The sequence below is a fragment of the Colossoma macropomum genome, unplaced genomic scaffold (assembly GCF_904425465.1).
Source record: "Colossoma macropomum unplaced genomic scaffold, Colossoma_macropomum, whole genome shotgun sequence".
Taxonomy (NCBI): Eukaryota; Metazoa; Chordata; class Actinopteri; order Characiformes; family Serrasalmidae; genus Colossoma; species Colossoma macropomum.
In genome coordinates, this window is record NW_023494799.1 from 22,939,866 (window position 1) to 22,959,266 (window position 19,401).

Below are 19,401 nucleotides of genomic sequence, written 5' to 3' on the forward strand. Positions count from 1 at the left end.
AACAACATTGTATGCTATAAGGGCCCTTAAGCTAAAGCGAGTCATTTTTTCTCATTCATATACTGTTATGCAGAGATTATAAGTTAGATGCATAGTTAGGAGTCAGTTCTATGGCAGTTGCCCTTAAACAAACTTATTGTTTTGATTTTCCCATTCCACCTTAAATGGTGCAGCAGTTACATTCTGGCGCCTCAGGCATCATTTAAGGTGGAACGGGAAAATTAAAACAATAAGTTGGCGAATGAGACACTGAGTTCAGCCTTGTAAAAAGTTTAGAGAGAAAAACGTTGAGAGACATTTTACAAGAAACTGTTCTAGTTTTAAGGAAAAGTTTTCTGGCGGAGATGCGAGAAAAGCGTCTATATCTGAGGTAAAGCATAAAACAGAGCAAAGTGAGTTTGTGTTTTCGTTTATATTTTGTTTAGCCTATACTATTACATTAGCACATCCTTAGACATACTTTCAGCCAAGATGGTAAAATGGACATAAAATGTTGCGGCTCCCAAGGTGGTTTGATTTTTATTGAAAGGACAAAATTGGCTCTTCTTAACATTTGGGTTACCGACTCCTGGTATAGGCCCACTAGCTAACTCAGCTGAGTCTTCTTCCTCTGTCTTTTGTTAGAGATCAGTGAGCTGTATTCAGCCCTCGTTTCCTTTCTTTCTTAGTGGAGATGATGAAAGCTGTGAGACTGAGCTACCTCAGCAGATCAGTGCATGTGACATGACACACATTATATTATTATTTTTTGCCCATCCGTTTTCACAGCTGCCCACTGAAGGCCGTAAATGCAGGTGTGGTTTAGATGTTTTTATTCTGTGTCCCATCATAACAGAAATACACTTCCTTTAAAAATGACTCACAAAACCACACACAAAGCTGTGTTCTTCCAGAGATGGAGCAGTTGCCCAGACTGTGAAGATTCTCATCACTTGACCTTATTAGTTTATGCTACCAGTAAAGATACTGAAAAATGATAAAATGAGAGGAAAACCAGAATAAATAAGTGGAGAAACATAATGAGTGCAGAAACTTCCAGACAGCTGTTCTGCATGATGTAATTGAGCATTATATAATGCCGTGCTCTGTGGCATGTATATGTAGAATATTCTACTTCCTTAGAAGAAATGCAAAGTGATTATGCAGCTTGAGCAGTTCCCAGGTGGTTGCTAGGGTGTTGCCGTACGGTTACTATGACATTTTAGGTGGTTGCTAAGGTTTTGCTAGGTGATATCTCTGGTGGTTATTAGGGAGTTGCTAGGTGGTTGCTAGAGTGTTGCCAATTGATTGCTATGGTATCCCTGGTGGTTACTAGGGCATTGCTACACTACATGGACAAAAGTGTTGAGACACTCCCACTCTTCTGGGAAGCTTTCTACAAGATTTTGGAGAGTGTCTGTGGGAATTTTAGCCCATTTATCCAGAGGAGCATTTGTGAGGTCAGACGCTGATGTTGGACAAGAGAGCCTGGCTCGCGATCTCCATTCTATTTCATCCCAAAGGTGTTTGAAGGGGTTGAGGTCAGGGCTCTGTGTGGGCCAGTCAAATTCTTCCACACCAGACTCACCCAGCTATGCCTTTATGGACCTTGCTCTGTGCACTGGGGCTCAGTCGTACTGGAACAGAAAACATTGTTCCCCAAACTTTGTGGGGAAAAGTTGAAAGCATACAGTTGACCAAAATGTATTGGTCTGCTGAAGCAGTAAGATTTCCCTTCACTGGAACTAAGAGGTCTAGGCCAGCCCCGAAAAACAACCCCATAGCATCATCCCTCCTCCACCAAACTTTACAGTTGGCACAGTGCAGTCAGGCAGGTAACGTTCTCTAGCATTCGCCAAACCCAGACTTGTCCATCAGACTGCCAGAGAAGCGTGATTTGTCACTCCATAGAACATGTTTCCACTGCTCCAGAGTCCAGTGGCTGCAAGCTGACCTTGTTTTTGGAATAAGATGATGAGAAAAATATCGAATTGACTTTAAAAGGTGGTTCATTATTGGAGCGCGGATGGCAGTGGCTTCCGTCACTAGACTGCTGAACACTCTCCTGCAAGATGTTTGTCTCCTGAACTCCAGTTTTGCACTTCTTATGTTGTTCTGTTGATTCCTCTCCAGGAATTGGAGGAATGGAAGAGTTTATCCTGAAATCAGCCACCGTCTCTACGTCCCCGGCCTGCTCCCCCTTCACTCCACTCAACTTCGAGGCCACGCCCATCGTCCGGGTCGCCATCGAACCCAAACATCCCAGTAGGTGTTTGCATCTCTCACACACACACACACACAGCGTTTGCATAGTGATGCCTCAAACAGAAAATCTGAAAATGCTGGCTGTTCTGACCCAATAAACAAAAAAAAAAAATTGGCTGTGAAATGTTGACAGTCTGTCCATCTGCATGAGTAATATCTTACAGAGATAAGTGTAAATGTGCTAAAGGCAGTGAGCGCATTATACTTAATAAAGTTTTATCTTACAGCAGTTGAGTCACTTAACTCAGACAAGCAGACATTTCATGTTCAGGCATCACATTTTCACTTGCATGTCTTAGTCTTACGAAAGTATTATAACTTTGGCTTATTTTTGTTGATTTATTTAAAAGAGACAATACAGGTAATCACTGTTACATAAAGTGTCACATGCAGTCGTATGCAAAGCTTTGAACACCCCCTTCTGCACATTTCTACAGAAGTCCAGAGAGGCTATGAGATTTATAATTTTCTGAATTTATATCTTTAGACAACGAATCAAATATCTTGTTATCTTGAGATAAAAAAAGTTTTTATCTTGCACTAATGAGTTAATTATCTTATTTCGAGATAACAAGTTAGTTGTCTTGTTATCTCGAGTGAGTTCATTATCTTGTAATTTCAAGACGACAAAGTTGTCTTCAGATGAGTAAATTATCTTGTTATCTTGAGATAACAAAGTTGATATCTTGAAATAGTGAGTTAATTATCTTGTTATCTCATCTTGGAATAAGAAGTTAGTGATCTTGATATCTTGTGATAGCAAAATTGTCTTGAGATAGTGAGTTCATTATCTTGTGATCTCAAGAGAACAAAGTTATCCTGAGATAAGTTATTTTTTTATCTTCAGATAACAAAGTTATCTTGAAATAACAAGCTAATTATCTTATTATCTCTAGATAAAGTTATATAATGATAATGAGTTAATTATCTTCTGATTTCAAGATCAAAGTTATCTTAAAATAACAAGTTAGTTTTCTTGTTATCTCAGGATAGTTGTCTTGAGATAGTGAGTTCATTATCTTGTTATCTCAAGATAACAAAGTTGCTATCTTGAAATATCGAGTTAATTATCTTCTAATCTTGACTTTTTTTGTCTTGAGATAGTGAGTTAATTTTCTTGTGATCTCAGGATAACAAAGTTGTTATCTTGAGATCACAAGATAATTAACTCACTATCTCAAGATAACAATCCAGAAAATTATAGCAACAGCTCATGGCCTCTTTGGCCTTCTGTACATTTCAGTGCACAGTTACTTTTTTATTTATTTGCTGAGTTTAGCATATTAGACAAAATAAAACATAAGTAAATAACAAAGTTATTTATTTATTTTTAATATATTAAGTTTAGCAAATATATGAACAGGAATGTTGCACTACAATGTGCAGAAGTGTGTTCCCTGTAGAGCATGTGTTCACTTATTTTCACTTAGAAAATCAACAAAACATGTCTTGTGACTGTATGCGAAAAAAAAGAATTAATTGTTCAGTTATTCCACCTGTTCCATCTTAGTTTTTTAACCTCTTTTTTGAAATGCAGCTCTGATGTTTTGTGCGGTTTGTCAGTTCTAACTTGTTCACAAGCCTCAGAAACACGAAATGTATCTTCATATTATGTGATGTAATATTTCTGCCATATCGCCTGCCATTAGCTGAGAGTTAATGTAGGTGTACATGGCCTTGATTATGAGTTTCTTCCTGGTTAACAAATTAAACCATCACTGATGTGTTTGTATCTTTAGCTCCAGAGCTGCTATGCTACCCTCGAGAAGCTAACAGTAACACTGTCCTCCATATGGAACTCATTAGCGCAGAACTCAGTTAAACGTTTCCCATTTTAGAGCACAAAGGAACTGTGTGATGACATGAGCACACACACAGGACTCTTTGTGAGGATGAAAATCAGCCTCAGCACTGATTCAGGATTATTTTAGCCTGCGTTATTCCAGGTTGACCTTAGGTTAGCAGAGGTCACTGCAGAGGAGAGTTCTGCACTGAGAAAGGCTTTGTATACAGTGTTCATGATCAGGGGATTATAGTAATCAAACGTTTCTGTAAGACTTCAAAATTTGCTTTATACAGACAGTGCTGTGCAGGAGTCCGGAAAGTGTTTAAAACTATTGATCTGCGTAGTAAGTGAGTGTAAAAATACTGAATGTAAGATGTTTTGTTATTCAAAAAGTTATTAATATGTTGGTTAGAAGAATACAGTTAGAACAACACAGGTTTGGTTCCTGCTGCACTCCAGCCATTGCATAAATTCCATCAGCAGTACACTAGATTTAATTTTTAGAAATGAGTGCATCATTTGTGTGCCTTATTTTAATCAGTTGTAATTTATTTTATTGTTCAATGCAGTTATATCACCATAATTAGATGTATTTTAAAGCTCTACTGTCTACTGACATTTTCATATTGTTATGTATGTCAAGCATTTCCAGTCTACTATGAATTTTTCAGTATGTATTATATATTATTTAGAGTCTACTATAAATTATTCAGTACTGATTATATATTATTTAGAGTCTACTATGAATTATTCAGTATTTATTATATATTATTCAGTCTATTATGAATTATTCAGTATGTATTATATATTATTTAGAGTCTACTATTAATCATTCAGTACTGATTATATATTATTTAGAGTCTATGAATAATTCTGTATTTATTATATATTATTTAGAGTCTACTGTGAATAATTCAGTATTTATTATATATTATTTAGAGTCTACTGTGGATTATTCAGTATTTATTGTATTATTCAGAGTCTACTATGAATAATTCATTATTTATTATATATTATTTAGTGTCTACTATTAATTATTCAGTATGTATTATATATTATTTAGAGTCTACTATGAATAATTTTGTTTTTATTATATATTATTTACAGTCTACTATGAATTATTCAGTATTTATTATATATTATTTAGAGTCTACTATGAATAATTCAGTTTTTATTATATATTATTTAGATTCTACTTTGGATTATTCAGTATTTATTGTATTATTCAGAGTCTACTATGAATAATTCATTATTTATTATATATTATTTAGAGTCTACTATTAATTATTCAGTATTTATTATATATTATTTAGAGTCTACTATGAATAATTTAGTTTTTATTATATATTATTTACAGTCTACTATGAATTATTCAGTGTTTATTATATATTATTTAGAGTCTACTATGAATAATTCAGTTTTTTATTATATTTTATTTAGAGTCTACTATGAATTATTCAGTGTTTATTATATATTATTCAGAGTCTACTATGAATTATTCAGTATTTATTTTATTATTTAGTCTACTATGAATAATTTAGTTTTTATTATATATTATTTACAGTCTACTATGAATTATTCAGTGTTTATTATATATTATTTACAGTCTACTATGAATTATTCAGTGTTTATTATATATTATTTAGAGTCTACTATGAATTATTCAGTATTTATTATATATTATTCAGAGTCTACTATGAATTATTCAGTATTTATTTTATTATTTAGTCTACTATGAATAATTCAGTCTTTATTATATATTATTTAGTCTACTATGAATTATTCAGTATTTATTATATATTATTCAGAGTCTACTATGAATTATTCATTATTTATTATATATTATTCAGAGTCTACTATGAATTATTCAGTATTTATTATATATTATTCAGAGTCTATTATGAATTATTCATTATTTATTATATATTATTTAGAGTCTACTATGAATTATTCAGTATTTATTATATATTATTCAGAGTCTACTATGAATTATTCAGTATTTATTTTATTATTTAGTCTACTATGAATAATTCAGTCTTTATTATATATTATTTAGAGTCTACTATGAATTATTCATTATTTATTATATATTATTCAGAGTCTACTATGAATTATTCAGTATTTGTTATATATTATTTAGAGTCTACTATGAATTGTTCAGTATTTATTATATATTATTCAGTCTTTTATAATTATTCGGGCACCACTATAAATTACTCAGTACTTTCTATGAAATGTGAGGGAGGAACTACAGGATGTGAGGGCCCACATATAGACCTTTTAGAGTTTGTGTTTAATCTGATGTTAAATCTGTTCCTGAAACAGTCATCAATTACATGGTCAAGAAAAAGTGAAACGCATGATGTCAGAGCATATCAGAGCACTAAAATAGTTTGATTCCCATGGCAACCAAAAACTATTTTATCCATCTATCATTTAGCGCCTGACTTTGTGTGTAGGTGAGATGCCGAAGCTGGTGCGGGGGATGCGGCTGCTGAACCAGGCTGACCCGTGTGCAGAGGTTCTGATCCAGGAGACTGGAGAGCATGTGCTGGTGACGGCGGGAGAAGTTCACCTGCAGCGCTGTCTGGATGACCTCAGAGAGAGGTACACACACTCACATAACAGAGCTGTGCAGAAACTACCATTAATCAATGAATTATGATTCTGTTTTTCAGAAATTGGCTTTGATACTTTGAACCTTTGCCTTATCTATCTGTCTATATCTATCTATCTATATAAAATTACATCTATCTATCTATCTATCTATCTATATATCTATATAAAATTACATCTATCTGTTTATCTGTCTGTCTGTCTATTTGTCTATCAGACTGTCTGTCTGTCTGTCTGTCTATGTATCTATATATCTGTCTGTTTATCTGTCTGTCTGTCTGTCTGTCTATTTGTCTATCAATCTGTCTGTCTGTCTGTCTGTCTGTCTATGTATCTATCTATATATCTATCTGTCTATCTATCTATATGAAACTACATCCATCTATGTATCTGTCTGTCTGTCTTTCTGTCTATCTATCTATGTATCTACCTATCTGTCTGTCTGTCTGTCTATCTATCTATCTATCTGTCTATCTATCTGTCTGTCTGTCTGTCTGTCTGTCTAAATTGAATGTGTCCTCTAGTTTTCTCAGTTCTTTTTCTCAACATGCCTTTAGCAACCTTAAATCATCGTCAGTGCTGTTAAGTTCATTCAAAAGCATAAATAAATTGGGCAGATTGAACCCTTTCCCCCATATTTCAGGTTTTGGAATGTGTCCTGAATTTTGCTCTCAGTTAAGAATTTTAATTTCAGCGCATCACATTATTATTATTATTATTATTATTATTATTATTATTGACATTCATTATAGAGATTAATCAATTATAGAAATAATTTAGTGCCCTGGTTTTTTTTTTCTCTCGCTCTCGCTCTCTCTCTCGCTCTCGCTCTCGCTCTCGCTCTCTCTTTCTCTACATCATTAAATCTGGTCTGCAACTGGCTTCGCTGCTCCCACAGATCGATACTCTTTGATATCAGTTTCTGTGCCAGGAATGCGTTGATGCCCCTTTGCTGCTGCTAAGCTAACTCCAGCCCCCCACCCCACCCCCCGCTGTGCCCTGTGGGGCGCATTTATCAAAGACTTCAGCATGTAAAACATTTTTGCACACTAAATTCCAGGTATACGATCGATGACTTTAACATTTCTGGATAAATACCCTGAATAAAGCACACATTTAGTTCACTTTCTTCAGTTTAGCTTTTGCTAAATATACCACAATCCAGATTTTACTACCACTTTTGATATTTTAGATGTGCTCAAGTGTGACATTTGCATTTAATAATGTATTTTACAAACTTTTTTTGAGGAATTACCAAACATTTATCTTTAAAACACTTTTATATGTGCATAAAAAGGAATACAAAAGTCACAGATGTAATCTTTCTAGTTTCGAGTGCCGTATGCATATTAAATGTTTTAGTATGTCCCACCAATCATAATTTACCTGCCACCCATTTAACAGAAATATCACACCTTGACATTTCAGACAAATTAACATCACTTTACTACATGGACAGTAATTTCCCCTCAAATATGCTTAGGAACAATCATTCAACTGAATCTTAGTAAGATGGTGTTCCTAAGTGTCCAAGCCCTTAATGACCAAAGGGATAAAGCGAGGTCATTTCTATTTTGGCTTTCCAGAAATGAGGCATTTACTGAAAATAATATAATTTTTCAGAATAAAAAATGATTCAAAAATTTGTTTTGAAAGATGTCACAGTGTCACAGTAGTCCATATTAATGTCATGTTAAACATGTATGTTTTATGAATGTTGATTTAAACAGTCATGAACTTGAAGCGTTTATGTGAGATGTTATGAATGTGTTACGTAGACACCCTTCAGGTAAAGTGTTACCAAACTGATATATGGTGTTTCTAAATAGGCTTTAGAAATGGTGCTTTGTAACAGCACTGAATGGCACAATAAATCAGTACTTATGAACAGCTAATGCTGTACAAAGTGATGTAGACATATTGTTCAGGTTAACACTATAATAAAGCATTATAACTGAAGAAGGTCCTGGTGAAGTGTGAATAATGTGGGAGGACAGTGTATTTGTGTAATCTGCTCCGTCAGTGTTAGCATTTTGAATTTTCGCAGGTGCAATACTTGCCCATCCTAAAACCATTTATAGATCAAATCTGAACATGTAAGCATGTCATATGACAGAAATTGGTGGTATGATGTCATGTATGGATGTATGGCTGCCAACTGGTGTTCTCTTTAATTTGAGAAAACATAAACTGAATAGGTTTTGCAGTCCTTTGCTGACTTCGTTACATCTGCAATATTTTAAGATTTTATAATTGAAATTTTCATTGTATTCAAATCCAAAGTTTCAACACTTGTATGTTGCTGAGTCAGTTGACCTGCAGGGAAAAAAACATAGTCATTAAAATGGTGGGCTTTCCTTCACTGATTTTAATGAGACCCCAGTGTAGATTTAGTCGCCCTTGAGTTTTACCTTGTACTAACCGCACATCTGCATGAATTCTCCACCTTGCATGCTAACGACTGAAAACCCAGGATACCTGTTCATACAGCACACTGTTAGAATATGAGCCACTAAGCTTCTCACTGTTACTTATTATAAGGTTATTTAAAACCTGCTAATACCTTTTGCTTAGTTTTTTCTTTTTTTGTGAGGTAAATGGACCAACATTGATCCAGAGTGAGTTATTGTAAGATTAGCATCCATTAAACATAAGAACGTTTTTCGATTTTGGAGATTAGAGGTTTTAACAGCAAGTGAGTCAGTTTCAGCATAATTAAGTGCTTAAGATGTAAACAGAGACATTCAGAGTGGTTTGGTGCAAAATACTATGAAACCAAGTCAGAATTGTTCATCGTGTTGATGATAGGAACCAGACGTCCACCTCTAAAAGCTCCCTCACAGAAGTTATTACATGAAATGGTTATGAATACACTGCCTGATGACTGAGACACTGTTCGTATGATAAAGGTTTTGGCCTAAAACATGTTTGTGAAATCCATTCTCAGTGGAGGGATCCATGCAGGGTGTTGTGAGACAAAATAGTCCCCAAAGAAAACTGATTATATTCAGATTTTCCACTATTTTACCATCATCAACATTCCATATAAAACTCAGAGGACATGTGTAGGTTCACTGGTTGTTTTTGATAGTAAATAAAATGTCTATATTTGTGTTGTAGTCATGGTGATCCCTGGTTCCTATCACCACCACTGTAAAGAAATCTGAACCATTTCACACCAAACCACTCTGAATCACTCTGTTTACATCTCAAACACTCAATTATGCAGAAATTTTGAGAAATTAATGGAATTCATCTTCAAAAAGAGAAAAATAATTAGCAGTTTCTTTTAATGAGACAACTTGTGATTTTAGTGCTTCCATTTTCAGGGTATTTAATGATTATATATTTCCGCCGTTGGTCTCATTCAGCTGAAGAAGACTTAATGAAAGAGTATTCTTAGAAGCTCGTGGTGAAGTTTTAATAATGTGCTGATCAGAAATGAGGTGTGCAGTGTGGAATTTTAAGGTGAGATTTGGGTTTTTCCCATCAGATCTTTGCCTTTTTTGTCGGTATTCATGTGGAAATTAACTTCTGTAATGAAGGAAAGTTCCTGAAGGATCCTGACTGTGTTTCATAGAGTGCTCAGATGTTCATTAGTTTGCTAATGGTGAACTTTTTTGGTGAAGCATTCTCTGATTTTGTTTTAATCAGATGTGGCTGTTTAGTAATAGGGCTGCATTTTGGCAGTTAGTGTTGAATGATTTTTAAGCTTGAACAGGACAGTTGATACACTCAGCCAACACCACACACTGCACTGGTTCTTCATGGGTTCTTTAGAAAGAAAGAAAATGGTTCTTTATAGAAGCATGAGCACTCAAAGAACCATTTGGATGATTAAAAGGTTCTTTGCATCATGAAAAGGTTCTTCAGATTAATAGAGAATGTGCCGTAAATGTTTTTTTGAAAATGGTTCCATATAGCGCCCAGAAGGGTTCTTGTATTGTTACTATGTCAAGGTTGTAACAGTAGAAGAACTTTTTTGGGTGCTAAATAGAACCCTTTTAGAAAGGTTCCATATAGAACTGTCTATAGCACATTCATGCACATTTTCCATCAATCCAAAGAACGCTTTATGATACAAAAATCCCTTAAATCATGCAAAGGGTTCTTTGAGTGTTCATGGTTCTATAAAGAACCATTTTCTTTATTAAAGAACCCTTGAAGAACCATCTTTTTTAAGAATGTACCTTACCTCTACCATATCAGTGCCACTGCTGTGCCCAGAATGTTCTACCTTCCAAATATTGGGTTCTTTAAGTGTTCATGGTTTTATAAAGAACCATTTTCCTTATTAAAGACCCCTTGCAGAACCTTCTTTTTTAAGAGTGTACTTTACCTCTACCATCTTGGTGCCACTGCTCTGCTCAGAATGGCCCACCACCCAAACCTTCAAGAGTTCTTTAGTAAAGAAAATGGTTCTTTCTAGAGCCATAAACACTCAAAGAACCCTTTGCATGATTCCATTTAGCACCCAAAAGTGTTCTTCTATTATTACGTTGTCAAGTTTGTAAGAATAGAAGAACTTTTTTGGGTGCTAAATAGAACCGTGCTCAGAAAGGTTCCATATAAAACTGTCTATAGCACATTCATGCACATTTTCCATCAATCCAAAGAACCCTTAATGATACAAATAACCCTTTAATCATGCAAAGGGTTTGAGTTTTCATCTTTCTGTAAAGAAACAATTTTTCTTTGTTGAAGAACGCTTGAAGAACCATCTTTTTTAAGAGTGTACCTTACTTCTACTATCTCAATGTCACTGCTGTGCTCAGAATGATCCACCACCCAAATAGTATCTGGCCAGCGGTGCTCCTGTGGTGGTCTCTTTTATTGATAGACAGGCTGGGGGGACCGATAAATTGTGCATTAACAGATGATTTATAGTCTGTAACTGTAAACCTACAGCAGTGCACGTGTGGTACGCAATTCATAGTAGTTGCCTAATAATTCATAGCAGTTATAGAATATTGTGTAGTACACACTTAAAGTTCTTGAAGGGTTCTTTAGTAAAGAAAATGGTTCTATATAGAACCACAGACATTAAATGAACACTTTGCATGCTTAAAGGGTTCTTTGCATGTGAAAACGTTCTTCAGATTGACAGAGAATGTGATGTAGATAGTTTTCTGTAGAATCTTTTCAAAAAGGTTCTACTGAAATCTTCATATAGCACCAAAAAGTTTTCTTCTATTGTTGAAAGCTTGACATTGTAACAACAGCACAGCCCATTTTGTTGCTATATAGAACCCTTTTCAAAAAGGTTCTTTATAGAACTATGTACAGCACATTCTCCATCAACCTGAAGAACAATTTCAGTATGTAAATAACCGTTTAATCATGCAAAGGGTTCTATGAGTGTTCATGGTCATATATAGAACCATTTTCTTTGCTTAAGAACCCTTGAAAAACTGTCTTTTTAAGAGTGTGTTTAGTGAATGACTCATAGTAGTAGGTAATTAATTAATTCACAGAAGAACCTGAATCATTTATAGTAGTTACTGAGGAATTCACAGTAGATTTAATTATCCATAGCAGTTACTGAATAATAAGCATTAAGATTAATAACTGAATAATTAGCACAGAGCGTAAACAAATCGACAGTTTCTTTATGTCAGTGTGACGATACTGTATCATACACTGTCATATCCAATACTATGTACATTTTAAAAATGTATTTCATTGCAGAAGTGTGTAATTAGCCTAATGATTACAGAATTATATTTCATTTGTATATCAAAATGACTAATAATGTTGTATAATAATTTAAGGGCTAAATTACTTCCACATATTTATATTAACTGAGTAATAAGCATGGAAATGAAGAAAGGTAAAGTAGATTATTTTAAAAAGTAATTTAATTACTTTAATAATTACATTTTCTTTCAATCTGTATGAAAATGTTTCCTGAACGTTGCCAGTGGTTTGGTCATGTGACTGCATGTGTGCTGCTGATGCGGAAATCATTTCTGATACATTTTGAATGGCTTGTTAAGCAGAGGAGAAGCGTGTCAGAGCAGAAGCTTCCTCAAAGAGCTCCTACCTGAAGAATATAGCGCTAGCAGCAGACATCTCATTAGCAGACCTAGTGCTCTCTCTCTCTCTCTCTCTTTCTCTCTCTCTCTCTGAGCTTCTGACTGGCAGCTGGATGTCCACACAGGCCGTTTACACCACCTTTGATTACTCACACTTGTTAGTGTTAAGCTGTGCTGTTGTTGTTCAGGGCGAGGTTAGCGCCTTCAGCTTTGACTTCACCGGCTCACAGCATCGACAGATCGACTCAGATCAACATCGTCTCCAAAGCTCCAGAGCCTTTTGTCCAATTACTGTTCCTCTGTAGCTCCTGCCCTTCCCCTATGCTTGTCACTCACCCCCACCCTCCCACCCCTCCAATTCCCATGTTACACAAAATGAGGTGAAGCAAACAAACCTCAGTATCTGCACTTTTATTGACCAATCACAATACAACATATTTAGAGCTTACAGCGTGCACCAGCAGTAGCTTCCTGAAACTCTAACTGGAGCCTTACCCACATTCAGCATTCTAGACCAGGGGTGTCAAACTCAACTGCTAAAGGGCCCATATTAAAAAATCTCAACAAATCTGTGGGCCAGAGAACAAAAATGATTTTATTTCATTTTTAATTAATGTTGTGCTATAACCTGAACTGAACACTGTTTATTCAAAATACACAAAAACATCAGCAATAAAATATAGGCACTTGAAGTAGACCTTGAAATATTTCATGAATACTTGAACTATTTAATATTTAAATGTCCCTAGCAGCTCCATCTTTTAAATTTGCCTACTTTCTTGAACTAGACAGCTGGCATCCTTTGTTTGCTGCAAGTTCATTAATTCTAGGGCAGTTTCTGAGCTGCTGAGCTCACGTTAAGTGTTTATATTGGCTGAAATGCAGCTGGTGTGTTTGGTGAGTTTGAGTTTAACACATTTAAAAAAAACACATAGTATAAAATGTACCTTGACTTTTGCACAGGCCAAAATTTCTGTTTAATTTTTGGCCAGTTTGTTCAATTTGGTAAATAAACAGTAACGTAAAACAATAAGTTTTAACTTATTTTCTCTAAATCAACAAAATCATGTAATTTGACCAGGGGCGCCCAAACCTTTGCACCCAATTGTAAATTCCAGATGCATGAATTTTTAAGGCCTTTGTGATGATTTCTTTGTAGTAAAAAATAAATCATGTGGAATAATGCTATGACATTGGAAAACTCTATTACAAATGTAACTACATAGGATAGTATATTCTGTTACAGCAACATATGCTGTTACATTTGTGTAATTACATGAGTAAAAACTGATGCCGATATACGTGTATTTATATAAGCTGTGAATCTGTAATCTACCTGTAACAGTGAATACATCACCAGTTGTTGCATGTGTTGTTATTGTGAAGCTACAGGGGTAGTAGAGACACAGTGTAAAACAGGACCAAAGGAATTGCAATGGAATATTAATATTAATTCAATATTAATATTAATAACATTAATAATACCAACCCATTGAAAGTTTAGTACCTTTTTTCTGAGAGTGTACTGACAATATCTTGAGTTCAGGTATCGTTTTTTGGAGAAAGTAAGTCCAGTCGGTGCATCCCTGATAAAGTTCCTTATTGACGATTGCTTGTCTGAAGCAAGACTCGCCAGATTCTGACTGTACATCCGTCTTAAATTGTTGGTGGTCAATAGTAGCACTTCTTTGATGGGCTGTATGATCTGACACCTCGGTGCCCCAAATAAACAAATTAGGCAGGTTAGACAAAGCAGACACAGTGCGGAGCCGGTAATGACAGTTTCTTGGGGGCATTTGGGCTGACCCCTGGGGTCAGAAGGGGCCAGGGGTCAGCCTGCTAGCAGAAATTACACCAAAGCGCTGAATGCCCCACAAAGCACTTGGAGCATGATCAGGGTTTAAAAATAGCCCTGGCAGCCTTCAGAGTCAGAGCAGGTCAGCGAAGCCCTGTCCAGCCTGGCTCACGGCCACTAAAAACCAGGTCACTCCAGTTACGGGATGATGACATCACAGCCGTCGGCAGACGAGGGAAAAACGGGTCAACTGCCAAATCGCGTCAACCCCCACAACTCTGACCCCGCGATTAGCCATTGTTATGGTGTAGCAGGACACATTGTTTTGAGGGATTGTTTGGTCTTTTTTTGGACGTCTATTATCAGCATTTTCGCTCTGTTGTGGCAGTTTGTAGACAAACGCTGGGAAATTACTGTGGGATGTGTAGTGCGCAGTAATGACTGCTGTCTCTGAATCTGTAAACGATGGAAATTGAGCGGCATGATAAATGCAGAATAAAACGCGCTCATCAGAGATTCATATTGCCCAAATAAGTGTCCTGCTTACATTATTTTGCCTCATTTTCTAAAATGTGCCACTCTCTCTCTGGAGTAAACACTGCTCTGTAAGTGTGTTTGACACCATAATTGTTTAATATCACCTAATTAAATCCAAAGTGCAGTTTATTTACTGGCGGCTGGATAATTTATTCGCTCTGATATGTGTAGCATGCTGGGGAGGTGAGTGCCTTTACAGCAGAGCTGAATCCAGTATACAGTAGCACTTTTTTTGCAGCACAGATCTTGAGTGTAGGCTGACACCGACCAGAGCCCAGTTTCCCAAAAGCATCTTATTGTGAAGGTTATCCTAACTGGGAGAGAGTGTGTTCAGTGTGATGCTTGCTTTACCATTTACAAATCATCTTTGTGCTAAGATGCCTTTAATAGACCCAGCTCTTTTTTTCTTTAGAAATTGCTAAGCTTTTCATTCACTACGACTTAGAAGTGGGCGATACGGCAAAAATACATTATTTTATACACGACATGTCACAATATTTACTTTTTCATACATTTGGTCATTTGGAACAGAAAAAAAAAACAGTAATGCTACATAAAAATAATATTAAAAACAGTGAATGCATTTTTTTTAAAATATTTGTCATACTGTATGCGCTCAGGCCAGTTAAACAGCACTAATTTTGCGCTCTTTATAATAAAACAGGCAGGTGGTCAGTGATCTACAAGTACTGATATACATAATAACACAATATGTTAATTAAGGAATGTGCTGTTATCATGAACACAGTTAGAAAAACACAGATTTGGTTCTGACTTTTGCACAGGACTGTATGCAGTTTACCAAATTCCACGTTTTTGTTGATTTTCTAAGTAAAAATAAGTTAACACGCCCAACAAAATATGGCATAAATGTAATATAAAATAAGCATAAAATATAAAATGTGCTGTAACTTTTGTACAGGACACATTTATGTTTTATGTTAGATTCAGCAGACAAACAGTAACTGTGTATTAAAATGTGCAGAAGTGTGTTCTCAGTAGAGAACATGTTCAGTTATTTGCTAGAAAATCAACAAAATCTGGAATTTGACCAGGGTGCCCAGACTTTTTCATAACCCTGCATATGCTGTTGAATGAACAAAATAGTTTAAATAATTGTAGTTAAATTACACACCAAAAAAAAAGGAATTTCAATCCATTATCACATTTCACACAATATCACATCACAGAAAACAGCAGCTTTATTGCACATCACTCTTTATGTCCATATCGTGCAGCTGTAATGAGGCGTAATGATGCTGCGTTCCGACAGTTTAGGCCGCTGCTGATGATGCACAAAGCCGAGAGCACACAGACAGACAGAAAAACAAATATTTCTTCTGAAATAAAAAAAGTGGTTAGAAAACACAGCTAAAGAGACGTTTGGCTGTCTGTGATAACCATTAATAAGAAAGGGGGAGAAATTGGCTGAGTCTATGAAAAATAATGAGGTGGAGATGGCAGCGGGCCGAGAGAGAGAGAGAGAGAGAGAGAGAGAGAGTGAGCGACAGAAAAAAAGACGTCTGTGTGAAATGCTAATCCACAGCGCTGTCAGCAGTGCCTCCAGACAGCTCCCATCTCCTCTGCTTCTCCTTCTTCTCTCTTGCTGCAAGTTTCTAGTAAACAGTCTCTGCAGGATTATCTCCTCTCCAACCTGCTCCACCGCTGTCTGGATCTAACTGGATTACTGGAAAGGCTCCGTGTTGCCGTCTCGAGGAAGGATGGCAATCATTGTCAAGCCGTCTGCTCCACTTGAGGATGCCCAATTAGCCACTAGGCTGACCAACTGTCAGCTTTATTGCGGCAAGGACGGGCCTAACTGGGTGTCGAGGTGACCTCGACACTTCAGCCAACACTGTTTGTGTTGTCTTTATTACAGATCACAGTCTGTTAATCTGGCATGATGCTCTACATTTACCCTCGGGGTGGGCAGCACCAATAAGGATGAAATTACACAGAGTTTAGGCCTAGTTGAGGATTTGTTAATCTAGGTTTTATTTATTTATGTATTTATTTTTATTTCAAAGGAGAACTATACAATCCTTTAGAACGATTGTTGATATTTGAACTCAACATTAAAACAAACACACCCCTCCCTTCAGTGCCTCTTCAGAAGCTCTGCCCCCAAAATTTGTGGACGCGCACTGTTAAGGCCATCACGCCTTTTTAGTGGCCATAAAACTCTTCACAAACGTTGTACACACAAATACCATGATCTAATGTTAGAGCGAACAACAGCACAGCAAGTAATGTAGCTAACGTTAGGTCGGTAGTGGGCTGGCAAACTGTCACTACGCTGGCTGTTGTGAAGCTAATCAGTTGCTATCACAAACATTAGACATGCAAGTGTTACATATTATTTATGTATTATCTAAGTGGAATTTCAGCATGTTGAACATTCCCCAATTTCCCTATTTTTCCTATGGAAAAAGCTGAATCTGTCAAAAAAAGCGCAAGCAGCCTATTTGTATATACTGACTGTAGAATAATAATAGCTGAAGATAGTGAAAAGCAGTAAATTGGCTTTCTAAAGCCAGTAAATCCAAACATCTGTCCGATGCCGATCATTTCTATCTGGCGATATTGATATGACTTCAATTTCATTAGGCATCCCTATTTTTTTCCTGTTTTTACAAGGCTGTACCCAACAGTAACTTCAGATCATAATAAAATATCTCCTCTTCTGCTTTCAAACACTGTGGTATGGATTGAAATGTTAAAATCTACACTTCCCACACTATTTCTCCATTTGTCTGTGAGCTATGAAACAAATTATTAAACAAAAAGTAAGGCATACACACCATGGTGGACCAAAGAAAGCTGAAGGATTACCTCACTGTGCAAACATATTCATACATACTACATACATGAATCTGTGCGTTTCCACTCCTGATGTCATGCACTGTGACAGAACTATTTACTATATCAGCCGGCGGGGGTGTGTGTAATTTATGTCTACTCAGAAAGAGATAGAGATGAATGAGTGTTTGAATATTTTCAGCCTGAATAGTTTGTTGTAAATTAGCTTTTGCTACGACATCATCACTCGCTGAAGAAACCCGAGCTTAGACATTACAGTTGACTGAAGTCCAGCCCTCTGTGCCGGGCAGTAACCTTTCTTTCAAGGTTCCTCCTCGTTGCTTTGTAAAATAAACAGAGGCTTTTTTTTAATGCTTCAGTTTTTTGAAATAACACCATCACGGCAGCTCGGATTTTTATTGTTGGTGCATAGTTTAAAACAATGCACTACATTTAAGGAGTAAAACAGGAGAGGGAGTGTGTTACTGCAAGTAGCAGCTATATTTCAGCTGCAGGTGTAAGCAGATCATCACAGCCATGATGTTATTTGTGATAACACATGACCTCGAGTGTTCAGTTGCAGTTTTAAATAGCAGTTCAGCAAAATGAATAAAAAGTGAAGCAAACAAGCGCCAAATATTAGATCATTTGTGCATTAATGTTGGCACTTCCTTCTGCCATATAAAATGACCACAATATCAGGTTCAGCTCAGCTTTTTCAGTATGTGGTTTTGTTCCAGTCGTAACTCGTAAAGAGAATTTTTAATGCGATTCCTGCTTCACCATTAAGAAACAATCTGTGCTAAGACACTTTTGGTAAACCCAGCTCAGATTATGTTGTAGGAACTTACTGTTCTTTAATGCTCTTAACCACGGGTGCCCATACTTTTGTGGTTTGAGATCTACTTTCTCCAGTTGACAGGTCGTCGTGATCTAAAAAAAAGCTGGCCTCATCCTTTTTTAAAGGCTTCAAAACTTTTTTTAATGCGCTTCAGGGGCCTATATTTATATTCAGCATTACAGGGCAAATGACTAAAAATTACACTAACCTTATTCTGATGCTTTCCACTGCCAGTTTGTGTGGTCTGGACCACTTTTTTCTTCCTGAATTCACTTTTACTCAGGAATTTGTTGTCGTAGTTTCTGTACATAGTTGGAAAATGCCTCTCGACATTCCCCTTTGGAAGTGCGATGGCTAATTGGCAAATCAAACAGATGCATTTGGAGTTTGACATTGTAAAAGTCCTGCTCCTGCTCTGCATGGAGGAGGTAAGTTTTGCTTTTTTGTGCAGGTCTCACGCTCATCTTCTGAAAAAGTCAGCATAGGTTACAAAAGAAAAAAGCAAAAATGGCGCTACACAAACTGGCTACCAATAAATTAAAACTTTCTAGATTGCTAGAGAGGCAAACTCACAGCAGTGCTTTAGGCGTAGATACGTGTGATTCATGTTCTCTGACGTTGCAATACTCTGCAGGAAGAGTAGGGGGCAGTGTGACGTCTGCTGTTGTCATTGCATTGTAAAAGAAGAAATCAATTGTAAGATTGATTCTGATATTGAAGAGAGAGAAACCAATGAAAGCATAATAGA

The 19,401-nt window shown here is 36.2% G+C and overlaps 1 protein-coding gene across 3 annotated transcripts in view; it reads left to right on the forward strand.

Annotated features, from left to right (window-relative positions):
* efl1 (elongation factor like GTPase 1) overlaps window positions 1-19,401 on the forward strand; it is a 158,847-nt gene that overhangs the window by 116,003 nt on the left and 23,443 nt on the right. For all 3 annotated transcript variants that reach the window (XM_036586612.1, XM_036586614.1, XM_036586613.1), the window contains 2 exons: window positions 2,113-2,244; window positions 6,490-6,637. In XM_036586612.1, coding sequence (XP_036442505.1) covers window positions 2,113-2,244; window positions 6,490-6,637 — 280 coding nt within the window. The remainder of the gene's footprint in view (window positions 1-2,112; window positions 2,245-6,489; window positions 6,638-19,401) is intronic.